This window comes from Polypterus senegalus, chromosome 1 (assembly GCF_016835505.1).
Source record: "Polypterus senegalus isolate Bchr_013 chromosome 1, ASM1683550v1, whole genome shotgun sequence".
In the NCBI taxonomy this organism is placed as follows: domain Eukaryota; kingdom Metazoa; phylum Chordata; class Cladistia; order Polypteriformes; family Polypteridae; genus Polypterus; species Polypterus senegalus.
Window position 1 is genome coordinate 188,155,649 of NC_053154.1, and position 14,269 is coordinate 188,169,917.

The 14,269-nt window shown below is 39.7% G+C and overlaps 2 protein-coding genes across 5 annotated transcripts in view; both read right to left on the reverse strand.

Annotated features, from left to right (window-relative positions):
* Window positions 1–4,763, reverse strand: part of LOC120536292 (choline-phosphate cytidylyltransferase A-like) — a 23,557-nt gene extending 18,794 nt beyond the window's left edge. The window contains exon 1 of one of the 2 annotated variants that reach the window (XM_039764631.1): window positions 4,671–4,763. The gene's annotated coding sequence lies outside the window, so the exon portion shown is untranslated. Of the gene's footprint in view, window positions 1–3,911; window positions 4,029–4,670 lie in introns of those variants that run through there. The other variant, XM_039764623.1, reaches the window with a different exon arrangement.
* dynlt2b (dynein light chain Tctex-type 2B) overlaps window positions 1–13,879 on the reverse strand; it is a 19,579-nt gene extending 5,700 nt beyond the window's left edge. The window contains exons 1-6 of one of the 3 annotated variants that reach the window (XM_039764651.1): window positions 13,855–13,879; window positions 9,213–9,363; window positions 8,265–8,398; window positions 8,085–8,154; window positions 5,016–5,079; window positions 4,671–4,769 (exon numbers count right to left, since the gene is read on the reverse strand). In XM_039764651.1, coding sequence (XP_039620585.1) covers window positions 4,722–4,769; window positions 5,016–5,079; window positions 8,085–8,154; window positions 8,265–8,398; window positions 9,213–9,363; window positions 13,855–13,864 — 477 coding nt within the window. In that variant the 5' untranslated portion in view covers window positions 13,865–13,879 and the 3' untranslated portion in view covers window positions 4,671–4,721. Of the gene's footprint in view, window positions 1–4,670; window positions 4,770–5,015; window positions 5,080–8,084; window positions 8,155–8,264; window positions 8,399–9,212; window positions 9,364–9,613; window positions 9,708–13,854 lie in introns of those variants that run through there. The other 2 variants (XM_039764637.1, XM_039764644.1) reach the window with 2 other exon arrangements.
* Between the last annotated feature and the right edge of the window lie 390 nt (window positions 13,880–14,269).

Consider the following 14,269-nt stretch of genomic DNA (forward strand, 5'->3'; position numbering starts at 1 on the left):
GTTTCTGCAGCGTAATTGGAGTCCACCTGTGGTAAATTCAGTTGATTGGACAGGATTTGGAAAGGCACACTCCTGTCTATATAAGGTCCCACAGTTGACAGTTCATGTCAGAGCACAAACCAAGCATGAAGTTAAAGGAATTGTCTGTGGACCTCCAAGACAGGATTGTCTCGACACACAAATCTGGGGAAGGTTACAGAAAAATTTCTGCTGCTTTGAAGGGCCCAATGAGCACAGTGGCCTCCATCATCCGTAAGTGGAAGAAGTTCGAAACCACCAGGACTCTTCCTAGAGCTGGCCGGCCATCTAAACTGAGCGATCGGGGGAGAAGGGTCTTAGTCAGGGAGATGACCAAGAACCCAGTGGTCACTCTGTCAGAGCTCCAGAGGTCCTCTGTGGAGAGAGGAGAACCTTCCAGAAGGACAACCATCTCTGTAGCAATCCATCAATCAGGCCTATATGATAAGAGTGGCCAGACGGAAGCCACTCCTTAGTAAAAGGCACATGGCAGCCCGCCTGGAGTTTGCCAAAAGGCACCTGAAGGACTCCAGAGCATGAGAAACAAAATTCTCTGGTCTGATGAGACAAAGATTGAACTCTTTGGTGTGAATGCCAGGCGTCATGTTTGGAGGAAACCAGGCACCGCTCATCACCAGGCCAATACCATCCCTACACTGAAGCATGGTGGTGGCAGCATCATGCTGTGGGGATGTTTTTCAGCAGCAGGAACTGGGAGACTAGTCAGGATAAAGGGAAAGATGACTGTAGCAATGTACCGAGACATCCTGAATGAAAACCTGCTCCAGAGCGCTCCTGACCTCAGACTGGGACGACGGTTCATCTTTCAGCAGGACAATGACCCTAAGCACACAGCCAAGATATCAAAGGAGTGGCTTCAGGACAACTCTGTGAATGTCCTTGAGTGGCCCAGCCAGAGCCCAGACTTGAATCCGATTGAACATCTCTGGAGAGATCTTAAAATGGCTGTGCACCGACGCTTCCCATCCAACCTGATGGAGCTTGAGAGGTGCTGCAAAGAGGAATGGGTGAAGCTTGCCCAAGGATAGGTGTGCCAAGCTTGTGGCCTCATATTCAAAAAGACTTGAGGCTGTAATTGCTGCCAAAGGTGCATCGACAAAGTATTGAGCAAAGGCTGTGAATACTTATGAACATATGCTTTCTCAATTTTTTTTATTTTTAATAAATTTTCAAAGCTTTCTCAATTTTTTTTATTTTTAATAAATTTTCAAAGATCTCAAGTAAACTTTTTTCACGTTGTCATTATGGGGTGTTGTGTGTAGAATTCTGTGGAAAAAAAATTAATCAATTTTGGAATAAGGCTGTAACATACATACATATATACACATACATATACACACACACACACACACACACAAGGGATGTTCAAAACATTTCCGTACTTTTTCTTTTTTTTTTTAACTCTGTTTATTAGAATTTCAAAAACAAATTACATCACCTAGGACATAGTCACCTTCGTTTGCAATGCAATATTCTCAGCGTCCTACCAACATTTTAATGCCCAATTACTACTTGTCCTGCCTTCAACATTTCTAACAAAAATATAAAAGTGCGGAAACTTTTTGAATGTCCCTTATATATATATATGTATTCATAGTTCCTTCGGTTGCAAGTCCTGTGTAAACATCCACAAACCTTCACACTGCTACCATGTTTTACTGTTGGTATCATTTTCCTGCTGTATCTGCTTTACATTTTATGTAACAGAACTGACGTTCCACTTTTGTCTCAGCGGTCTATTGAAAATTCTCCCAAAATGATTGAGATTTACCCAAGTGCTTCCTGGAAAATAGTAGATGAGCAAGCATTTTATGCTCTTCTTGATTAACAGTGGTTCACGCATTGATATTCTTCAATTAAGCCGATTTTGCTAGGTGTCTTCCTGCTTGTAGAACTCAGGAACAATTAAATTAGCGTAGGCAGGAAAATGGTGGCGTCCACTGCATATTTTAGGACCCACTGGACGACTTTAAGATCCCTCACTGAATTTATTTGGGCAGGCCTGCTATTCCTGTTACATGAATTGCAATTTTTCTAAATGTTCCCCAGTTACGAAATTATGGCCTCTTCTTTGGTTTGACAGCGCCCCAGAAGCTTAGAAATAAAATTGCCTTTTCTAGATTGATAAACATCTTTTTTGTTATCTCTTCAGGAATTTCTGCTGATTACAGTATTAAGTGTTTGAGTCTTTGGGCTGGGAATTTGATCGTATGGATAAAAATAAATAATATCTATATTAAAGGCTGATCGCTGTAATCAAGCCAATTCTGATTTTTCCTTTAACTGAGTAGCTTTAACTAGTGGGTGTTTATGGTTTCATTCAAAGTTGGGTTTTGAGGGGTAACTTTCTTCATTCAATAAATGTGGTTAATAAAATAAAGTTATTTCACCACTCAAGTGCCTTTTATCTAATACTAAACTTTGATTAAAGAAATGAAAAAACATTCCTTGTCAACAATTTTCTACAACAGAAGAAACCAGGAAAGGGCAACAAATGCTTTACAGTACTGTACTTAACACTTGGATAATTGCTCCCAAACTTTCCGTCTGAATCGAACTATAAATGAAAGGAGGAAATCAAGAGCTAGGGAGAAAGCATGGGTAGAACTAAACTTATACCCAACAACAGAGACTACTTTTAAAATGCAATAAAGTGATTAAAGTAGTAAGGAGTTTAAGAACTCTAACAACTAAACTGGTGTTAAACCAGGATCTCAAATCGCTATTAGTTCAGCACACTGTAAATATGCTCAAGAAATCTTTTTTTCACTGCACTTTCCTATATACACTCTCCCTTAAACCAAATCCTGGTAAACAGCTGAAAATCAGTTTGAAGAGTAATGTCCAGGAAATTAAACTAATGATTAATACATTCAGGTATTTTTAGTACTGTAGTAATTAATTAACCTAGCCCAGATGGGGATCGGCAGTTTTACAGATCAGGACATCTGAACCCCACCCTGGTCAAACTCAAACATTTTGAACATCTAAAATTAATTGCAATCTTCGTAAACACAATAACCCAGTCATATTTGATGTGGTTCTGCTCCAGACAGAAAAATGTCTCCCACTTATATTAGTCCGGTTTCACATAGTATCATTTCTTACGCCCAACTTTGTTCGGTTCTAGAACTGTAGGTGCCCTCTAAAAACCAACCAAAATCAGCATTTTTGGCAAGAACATTTCTAAAAAACAAAACTAATTCGACATCATATTTGCATTTCTCAGTAGTCCCTTTAACCCCACCCTGAGAAGAGCGTATCCGTACTTATAACCAAGCCTCAAAAGCCCATTCACATAAAAATTCCGGAAATCGCTGAAATTACAGGTTATTCGGGTAACTCATCATACTCAAATACTCGCATATAATGTCGTCTGCCAAAATGTTAGTGTATTCTAAACCAGCTCCACAAGCCCGATCAACCCTAAAATAAACTATTTACTTGCACATGCCTGACTTTCTTCAATCAAAGCTACGGAAACTTCAGCTGTCACAACATACACGTCCAGCCACTCAAGCTATGATGAAAACTTTCTGAATCCACAGAGGCACCACTAGACACGTCAACAGGCTACTCTTCGAACTGTCTATTGGACTAACACTTCCGATATGAGATGACCTGCCCCCAGTCAGCACTGTCATTTCACCCACCCAATGTTAACTGTTTCGCCTGACTTGTCATTCCGACACCTAACACAGGTAGTTTCGGGTACAAACGTCGCCCGACCCGGGCTTGCCAAACTCTTAAACAGATAAAGCGGAAATACGACAACAAAAAAGGGCGTCAGCCCAGCACTGACATTACACAGACATGTTCGTACCTAAAAGCATTTAGGCTAAATTTCCTTTCACTCCTTAATTCCGCCTTACCTAGCAACGAAGATCAAACTAAACTCCTTCTCAGTAGTGCCACGGGCACAGAGGCCCCGAAATGAGAGAGCGACAGCTGGAAGTGACGTTCAAAGGCACCTCGCTCACTTCCGACGTATGTGCGCGTATCCGAGTTTTTAGTCGCGGCTGTGCTGGCAACTGCGGCTACTAGGGGCTGGAGGATCGAGCGTATACAACCAAGCTCCTGAGTGTGGATTGGAGAAACGACAACTTTGTAATCGAGTCTATGGATATAGTATCAAATATAGAATTCAGGCCTTGGTTGAGCGATTTATCGAAATTAAAACCAACGTTTTACAAGTTAGGAGAAGATATGCAGTGTGCACAAGTTGGGTTAAGATTTTGGCTGGAAAATTAATAGTTACTTTAGCTTAATGTTTTACAAAGCCATCAATGCCATGCAAGTATTGCAGTGAAGCTTTGAAAGAATATTCACTTGCACCCATAACATGAAGCACTCACATAAATTGGTTGTTTGATCCGGCCTATCCCATACAAATGTCCACTATTTTCCCTCCTAAAGAAAACAACAGCTTAACATCAGTTTGCTCATAGACACCCCAACTTTAATCCAAAATACTCCAACTGATATCCACTTTTCTGAGTTGGGGGGAAAAAAAAAAAAAAGACTCCAAGCCAAATGCTGTAAGAGATATTTACTAGGCTCTCTCATTCTGCACACACACACACACAGCCAGACAGACAAACAACCCATCACTGGCCCCTTCCCTGACTTGCTTGTGGTTCACCAGTCGTGATGCTCTTCACCTCCGTCCTCTTCCTGGAACTTCAGTAATAGAAGCAGCCAAATACAGCAGCCACACAGAAAAGGCTATCCTGAAAAACAAGTGCCAACACTTAAATCTCAAGGCAAGGAAATGACAAGAACTCTGAAATGAGAGAGACATGGCTACTGACTAATATCTCCATTTCTTCACAGAGGCCTGCAATTTACTCTAGTTAAGTATTCAGGGGTCAGTGAGCTTAAGAAGCAACCATGCCCACAGCCATAGAAGTTGTCCAAGCAAACCTACATGAAATCTGCATAGCCATTACATTTTATATGAAGACAGAGGTACTCACATTCATATAGACATCCTGCATGTAGCTGTCTGTGTCAGCATCCCACAAACACCTTGCAGCAACCCTAAAATTAGATATACAATTGAGCATTTAGTGATAGCATTATTAATACCCTCTATCATGAACATTCTGACTCTTTCACACCTTCTCTAGCACAGCATTTTCAATGGTCACTCCTACTTGTCCATGCACTACAATCTTCATACAGGTAATAAGTCCTGCAGTCTCAGTTGCTCTTGGGGCCTACAGCAGATGGAGTTGACTGGTAGACAATGCATGTTTGCCAGTGCTGCACTGTTCAAATATACCATGCTAAGTTTTCTTTTGTAAGTCTTTTACCTTCTTGTTGTGAGAAGTTTATCATACAAGATCATTTTTGTGAAGCACTCATACAAGGCCATACTACCTTGCACCATATCTGAACCTTAAAAAGTGCCGGTGAATTGGTCGGGGCACTTACACCACCCCCATGTAGTGTCTCTGACTAGACAGTAACTTTAGTTCCTTTATTAATTCACACTTGCTACTTTAACTTCACAGTATGCGCAACACACTTCTCCTCAGCAGGTCAGTGACCCATTTGCATAGACAGGAGTCTAATCTAAGCAGGGTGGTATGTCACAATATTTACTCTGGGATAAAACAGCTTTACCTTAGTGAACAAAAATTCCAGGGTGGAGGAAGAAACTAGATGAATCAAACAGAACAAATAGGCAATATCCATCATGAAGGTCTCAAAACAATTTATCTCTTCTACTCTGACCTCTATATCAGCATCTGAACATCCACTTTCAAAAAGTCTTTTTGTAGGAGGTTAAGATAGTAAGTGCTAATCTCACCAAAAACAACTAGTCTCCACTGCTCAAGTTCAAGGTGAGCTACAAATCAATGATTCAGTTTTGGGCCCTTTCTACACACTCTCAAACATTCAGAGACAACAAGGTCAAATTAACTTACTTGCTGTCTAATCAGAAAAGATGACAATAATGCAATACCAATAATAGTGCAAATACCATGCAACATTATTATATATAAATATATAATAGACATACACTAATATATTTGCAAGTATTTGTTTATATACACTGCTGATCAAAAATGTGGGGTCACCCAGGAAGTTTCATGTTGTTTCATAAAAATTCATACCTTTTTTATCAAGATAACATTAAATTGATTTTAAAATATAGCCAATGCATTACTATGTGTGTGCATAATGGCTACTGCTGCTTGAAATGACAGATTTTTTATTTATTATTTTACATATGGCTACAAGCCCCATTTTCAGCAGCCATTCCTTCAGTGTCCTAATGGTAAACTCCCTTAGCTTATCCTTAATTAGTCATGTTTACTTGTTTATTAGAGGAACCTTTCTAACTGCATTACTACCACTGAAACCAGTTATTCTGTTGTCTTGTGTTGCAAGGTACTGGTATTCCTAATGTTCAAATGTGAATTCAAAAAAGCCATAATGAAACATGTCATTCTATCACTTTTGTTTGTGGTTTTTTTGCAGAATGAATGTTATTCCATGTGACAGACTGCCAAGAACCTGAATATTTCATACAAAAGGTGTCTATTACTCTCCTGAGTAAAGATGGCAAACTGAAAGGGCTCAGACCAAGTTCAAGTTTATTATGACCTTAAGTAAAATGCAAAAACAACAAGAAATAGCATAGGGAAAACTCTGTGAATGTCCTTGAGTTGCCCAGCCAGATGCCAGACTTCAACCTAATTGATTATCTCTGGAGAAACCTGAAAATAGCTGCCCAATGCTGGTTGCCATCCAGCCTTACAAAGCTCGATAGGATCTGCAGAGAAGAATGGCAAAAAAAAAAAAAATCCATCAAATCCAAGCGTGCAAAGCTTGTCACATCATACCCAAAAAGACTCCAGGCTGAAATCACTGGCAAAGCTGCTTCAATGAAGTACTGCATAAAGGGTCTGAATAAAATCACAATGACACAAGTAATTTTAATAAATTAACAAAAATGTCTAAAATCCTATTTTTTTTTTCATTTCAGGATAATGAGTGTTGCTTGATGTTGGGGGAGGGATAATTTAAATTATTTTAGCATGAGGCTACAATATAGCAAAATGTGAAAGAGTCCAAATACTTTCTGAATCCACTGAATTTATTATATAATATACATACACACATAGATGAATTTCTTTGGATCTTGGCATGGTGTCTAGCTTTTGAGGTGGTTTTGGTCTACTTCTCTGCGTCAGGCAGCTCCTATTTAAGTGATTTCTTGATTGAAACAGGTGTGGCAGTAATCAGGCCTGGGGGTGGCTACGGAAATTGAACTCAGGTGTGATACACCACAGTTAGGTTATTTTTAACAAGGGGCAATTACTTTTTCACACAGGGCCATGTAGGTTTGGATTTTTTTTTCTCCCTAAATAATAAAAACCATCATTTAAAAACTGCATTTTGTGTTTATTTGTGTTATATTTGACTAATGGTTAAATGTGTTTGATGATAAGAAACATTTTGTGTGACAAACATGCAAAAGAATAAGAAATCAGGAAGGGGGCAAATAGTTTTTCACACCACTGTATATTATATATATATATATATATATATATATATATATATATATATATATATATATATATATATATATATATATATATATATATATAAAATGACCGGTTGATAGAAGAAACTATGCCTGAATGTACTGGTGTGAGTGCCAATGGTCCTGTATGATTTGCGAGAAGGAAGCAGAGAAAGCAACTGTGCAGGATGACTGAGGTCTTCAGTAATACTGTTTTGTTTTTCCGAGGCATTAAGTGTCATATATGCCCTGAACAGATGGCAGCTGGTTGCTACAAGTTTCCTGTGTCATCTTTACCACACTCTGAAACCTCTGTCCACTTTCATATGGAGCTGTAGGATTAATTTGTCATCAAATAGATTATTTAGTTAGTTAGTAATCAATAACAAAAATAATCCAAAATGCACATAGATAATTTAGTTAGTAATCAAAAAATAATTTAAAATGCACAAATAAAACACAATGGCTTTTTTGAACACTGAGACACATAACCACAGCTACAACTCACTTGACACCCTCTCCTCTTTGTTCTCCTAGGACCACCTGTACCACCAGCTTGTATCTGTGAAACCCAAGCTCTGCAAAGAGAGACAGACAGCGAGAGAAAGAAATTATTAAGCTGTTGACCAGTGATGGGAGAAATTGGCCTGTAGTCAGCCCTGTTCCAAATTCAATAGGCTTCTCTCACTTTTGAGCTGATCCAGTATAGTTTGTGACAGGCTGCGTGACAGGGTCCCCACTTCTTCTGGGTCGTACTGTTTGCTGGCCAGCTCAGTCTTCAGGACACTGCGAATGCACTCTTTCACCAGAGCACCCTTGAACCTATGTAAGAAGCATAATTAATCATTATCTAACTCACTCAAAAAAAAAATCTTTCCCTTTTTTTGCCTGAGTGGGGCTAACTTTTAACTGTTTTTTCATATTAAAATACCATGCAATTTTCAAATACTTTTACATCCAATTTAGTGTTACAAATATCGGGGGTCGATGTATTAATGATAGTAAAGGAAACCAGCTGTAACACTATAGATTCTACTTCGAAACTCCATTATTAAGTTATCAGATAGCAGGATGACGGTGGTACAGTCCAGGGCCACAGCTTTCATTCCCAAGCTGGCCACTGCCTAAATGGAGTCTCTGTTCTCTCAGACGTTTCTCCCACAACCCACAGGTTAGTTTACCTGGTGGCTTTGAATTGTAATGTACCTGCATAACTGCGAGCGGAAGTATGTATAAATGACTGTGTCCTGCAAAGGGATGTTATCCTATCCTGGAGTTATATCAGCCAAGCACCCGATATTGACAATATTGTCTCAAGGCCCCTTAATTTCAGATTAAGTTTTTAAAAGTGTTTGTTGCAGTAATGCTTCACCCATTCCGACTTACATTAAATACGTTTTTAAATACTTTTATTGTGTCACACGACTATATAAAACTATAATATCACTATTTGAAGTGTTACATTCTTATACTGCTTATTTACAGCTTAATATATAGGTATATCTTTCTTCGGATTTTAGAAAAAGGAACACAATATAATTTCAACACGTAACCGTTTGAACATAAGCCATCCTGTACTCACCCTTTTACAGTAACTATCCAGTGAACTGCCCCAAGAGTAAACACAACCACTCACTTGTGCTGGAAGTTGGGCCTGATGATGTACGAGCTCTCCGCCGCCTCCCCGCCGCTCTCCATCTCCCACTCACTACCGCCTTGTAAGCACAGTCTTCGTCGCAGCCGACGTCTCTTTTCGTCCCAATTGGAGACAACTAAACATTTAAGCACTGCATAACGACAAGAGAGAGAAGCTGGCAAATGGTAACAGAGAAAAGTCCCGCCCACTAAAAAATTGATAGAATAAAAGTCCCACATTTCCGGCCTCTCGTTCTGTTGTATTCGAAAATAGTTTGTTTTCCGACAAACGGAGGTACATTATAAGAATTTGACCTTAGACATATATGTGAGTAATAAAGTGCTTTTTTCTCTTAAGATTTTTTGTTGTGACAATTTATGTCTCTCGTCCGGTGCATCTACCTAGTAATCTTCCCATGGGAGCCGGCCGAGGAGTAGCCTACCAGGTAACCCAAATCGACTCAACTGGCTGCTCTTGATTAGAATAGCAGCTGCTCCACGCCGCAGTTCTCCTGGACTGGCGACTTGCTCATTCTGTTAAAAGAGTGCACATTAAAAACATGTGTCATGTTTTGCTACATTTTCTATGAACATTACTTAACATTTAAAAAAAAAAAACTTGTTTTGCTCTTAACGGCGTTTTACGGGGCGGTCCTGAATAGCTCCAGTTTGAGAGACTGGTTCCCAGCTGGCGCCACTGCTGGAAAGGTAAGAATTTGCAGTCCGTGAACCTAAACTGGGTAAAATCATTTTAAAATGTGGATAAATGGATGGACTGCTGGATTTTAACTCGTTAATTTTATATTCATCATCTAAGCAATGTGCAGAAGTGATTAAGAAGGTAGTTAGGTTATATCGTAAAAACGTTTCACTATATACATATATATATAATTGTATATATCCGCTGTGTGTTTTTATGCCTTGGTTGGTTTACTGTATGATTGTCAACTATTCGGAGGAGACATGCAAGTAAGACTTTCATTACACTATTTAATCTTTGTGCTACGCAATCATGAACATTAACTTGGTCTGAGTCCTGTCCGGAACTGCGTCCTGCCCTGCACAGACTGAGGTCAAACCATGTGACCCTGAACTGGACTAAACCAGTGCAAAATTGGATGGACTGATGATATAATGTATTCAAACCTCAAACTCTGTGCAACAAAATCATTTACTAGAAATGTGTTTGCTTGATTGAATGATCTCTTCTCATATATGAAATGCCTTAAGGTCTCATGCATATTTGTTGCATCTGATTTAACTTGTGCAGCTTGGCAATATACCACATGTCCATCAAGTTCATATAGGTGTAACGGTCAGGGGTCCACGAACCTTTAGGCATACGGTGTACAGTATATGTTTTAGGATTGCACCATAGTAAATGTGCATCGGTATGAGGGCGCCTTTATTTTGATACAGGAATTTGCCTTTCAAACTGGAAGTAGTTCTTGTTGCTACCCTAACAATAATGGCGATGCTAAGCAACAAGAAACAACAACAGAGTCGGGCGGCAGCGTAAAGTGTGTGAAGTAGGCTTTCAATACGCGCGCACAGATCGGGCCTGCAACGCATTATCGGATAGTGACAAGTCTCTATTTCCAAGTAGATATTGCAGCAGACGGACGTTTCCCCACCTCTCCTAGGCCAACTTTCTGATGCATTGTACTGTCCGTCATTTTCCAACTCGCCTGTTCCGGAACAGTAGTGATGTGCAAAAGTATTGTTTTTATAATAATAATACATTTAATTTATTTGTAGGCACCTTTCTAAACACTCAAGGACACCGAACAATAGATAAAACACAGATTATAAACAAAACTAAAATACAAAAATTAAAATCGGACAGAGAAAATTGTAATCAAACAGAAAAAGCAGTCTTAAACAAATGAGTTTTAAGTTTAGATTTGAAAAGTGAAAATGATTCAATATTTCTAAGTTCACATGGTAATAAGTTCCGGAACTGGGGAGCAGAGCAACTGAATGCTCTGCTCTCCATAGTGGTAAGATGGACGAAGGGGACAGTCAGGTGGATGGAGGAAGAGGACCTAAGGGTACGGGAGGGAATGGCAACATGGAGGAGGTCAGACAGATATGGATGGGGCACGGTTGTGGAAAGCCTTAAAAGTTAACAGAAGAATTAGAATTGAATCCGGAACTTAACTGAAAGCCAGTGAAGCTGCTGCAAAACAGGAGCGATATGGTGACTAGAGGGGGTTGTAGTAATGATGCGGGCCGCTGAATTCTGGACCAGTTGAAGCTTATAAAGAGATCTGCAAGAAAGACCAAAGAAAAGGGAATTGCAATCATCCAGACGAGAAGTGACAAGGCTATGAACAAGGATAGCAGTGGTGTAGGGAGTGAGGGAGGGGCGAATACGATTAATGTTACGCAAGTGGAAATATGCAGACCGGGAGACTTTATTGATGTGGGACTGAGAAAGATAAAGTACTGTCAAGGATGACACCCAGACTCTTAACCTGAGGGGAAGGGAAGACAGAGGAATTATCAATAACAAATGAAAAATTATCAGTTTTGGATAATGTTGATTTTGTACCAATGAGGAGAACCTCAGTTTTGTCACTATTTAATTTAAGAAAATGTGAACAAAACCAGGATTTGATTTCTGCTATGCAATCAGTAAGCGAGGAGAGTGGAAAGGAAACAGTAGGTTTGCTAGTGAGATAAAGCTGGATGTCATCAGCATAAGAGTGGAAGCTAATGTTATATTTACGAAAGATACTACCAAGGGGAAGGAGGTAAATAATGAAAAGGAGGGTCCCCAGGACAGAGCCCTGGAGCACAACTGAAGTAACAGCGGTGGGTTGGGATGTGAAAGTTTTAAGCTGAACAAACTGAGTGTGGCCTGAGAGGTAGGATCTGAACCAATCTAGTGGGGTGTGGGTAATGCCAATCGAAGATAATCTATTGAGAAGAGTAGTGTGACAAATAGTGTCAAAGGCTGCACTCAGACAAGGAGGATGAGAATAGTAATTAAACCAGAATCAGCTGCCTTAAGGTGGTCATTAGTCATTTTTATAAGTGCCGTTTCTGTACTGTGGAGGGGATGAAAACCAGACTGGAACTGTTCATACAGATTATTTTGAAATAAATGAGAATGAAGTTGAATGGCCACTATTTTTTCAAGGATTTTGGAAATGAAGGGTAGATTAGAAATAGGACGTAAATTACTGAAATTAGTCGGATCGGTACCAGGTTTTTTCAGTATAGGGATTATTGCCGCAGTTTCAAAAGATGAAGGAACAGTACCAGTAGTGAGAGAAGAGTGAATTATAGCAGAAATAAGAGGGACCAGAGAGGGGAGGCAGGCTTTGACCAGAACTGTAGGGAGGGAGTTCAGTTGACAGGTGGATGGCTTAGACTTACAGACAAGATCTGAGATTTCTGAGAAAGTAGGAAGCTGAAAAGAGGAAAATGAGTGAGTTGGTGGGTGAAATTCAAATGAAGTACTGGAGGAATCTGTACCGAGAGACTGTTGAATCTTCCGGATTTTTATATTAAAAAAGGACATAAGGGAATTGCAAAAATCAGTTGAGTAAAGGTGAGAAGGTAAAGAATCCGGCGATTGTGTAATATTATTAAACAGTGAAAACAATGACTTGGTGTTGCCTTCATTGGAAGAAATAATGTGAGTATAATAGTTAGATTTAGTTTGGGCAATACAGTGCTTGTAATAAAGTATATGGTTTTTGTACATCTCATTGTGAACCAGGGAGCAGAAAAGGAGAAAGAAAAAAATCTAGTTTTTAATGGAGCGAGAGAGTTAAGAATACCATTAAGTCCAGCGTTATAGTGTGAGACCAGTTCTTCAGGAGTGGATAAATTATGAATGTCCATAAGGGAATCAATACTAGAGGAAAGAGAGTCTAAGTTAATATTCTTAATATTACAGAAGGACATGAGACGGGAAAGCTTAGTATTGGAAAGTGCAAGTTTAACATTGAATGAAATAAGAAAATGATCAGTTATGGGGAGTTCATCTGCAGTTCAATCAAGCAGGGTAACTCCAGAACAGCAAATCAAGTCCAAGATATGTCCTTTGGAATGAGTGGGAACATCAGTATGCTGCTGGAATCCAAGACTCTCAAGGCAGGATGTAAAGCCTCAACTAATAGGGACATTGATATTATCCATATGTATATTGTTAAATTGGGAAAAGTCATGAGGTTGTTGCCAAGTCTCGGTTAGACAGAAAAAGTCAAACTTACGCTAAGTGAGGAGTTCGTGGATAAGAGGCCACTTGCTCGTCAGTGAGCGGATGTTCAACAGACCGAAGTTGACAATGGCGTTATCGCATTTAGGAATGGTGTTAGGCTAGGCTGGCTAACACACTGTGGTCAGCGACTCTGCCTAAGTTATGTGGAGGATGTCGAGAACTGGACCAGATGGAGTTTATTATTTTCGAACTGTCAGCTTGGATACTCCGGCGGGACCCGCGGTGGATGTATCTCCGACGGGGGAGGAATACGATGTCCGGGTGGAGATACACCCAGTCAACGGAGGCTCGGACAGGTGGAAGCACAGTCGGAGGAGCTCGGCAGCGGAGTACTGAAGCAGGCCTGTCGCAGGTAGGATAGCGAGCGATAGGAGGGACCAAACAAACATGAACCAAATAAATATCCTACCGGTCCACATGTTAAGCGAAGACGCAGACAACTCAGATGCCCGGAGAACAAAGCCAAGTAAGTTTCAAAGCGGGGATAGCCTGAAAAATAATCCATACACAGCCAAATCACCAGTCGAGCTAGAAATCAGTCTAGTTTTAAATGATTGAAAAATAAAACTCAACGAATAAATCTGCCCAAAATAAAAATTAAAACAGTTAATTAATTCATTACATTGTAAGTTAATCGTTAAAAAGTTACCGGCGAACAGCGGCGACCAGTCACGCCAGTGTTCACTCAACCGGAAGTATTTTAGTGATTATATTCATTTCGTTCAGTTCATCAAAATGATTAGAATTTTTGAATCATTGTTTCGTTCACTTCAAAAACAACAAAAAGCTATATTCTAGTTTATAATCTAGGATATAACAGTGTA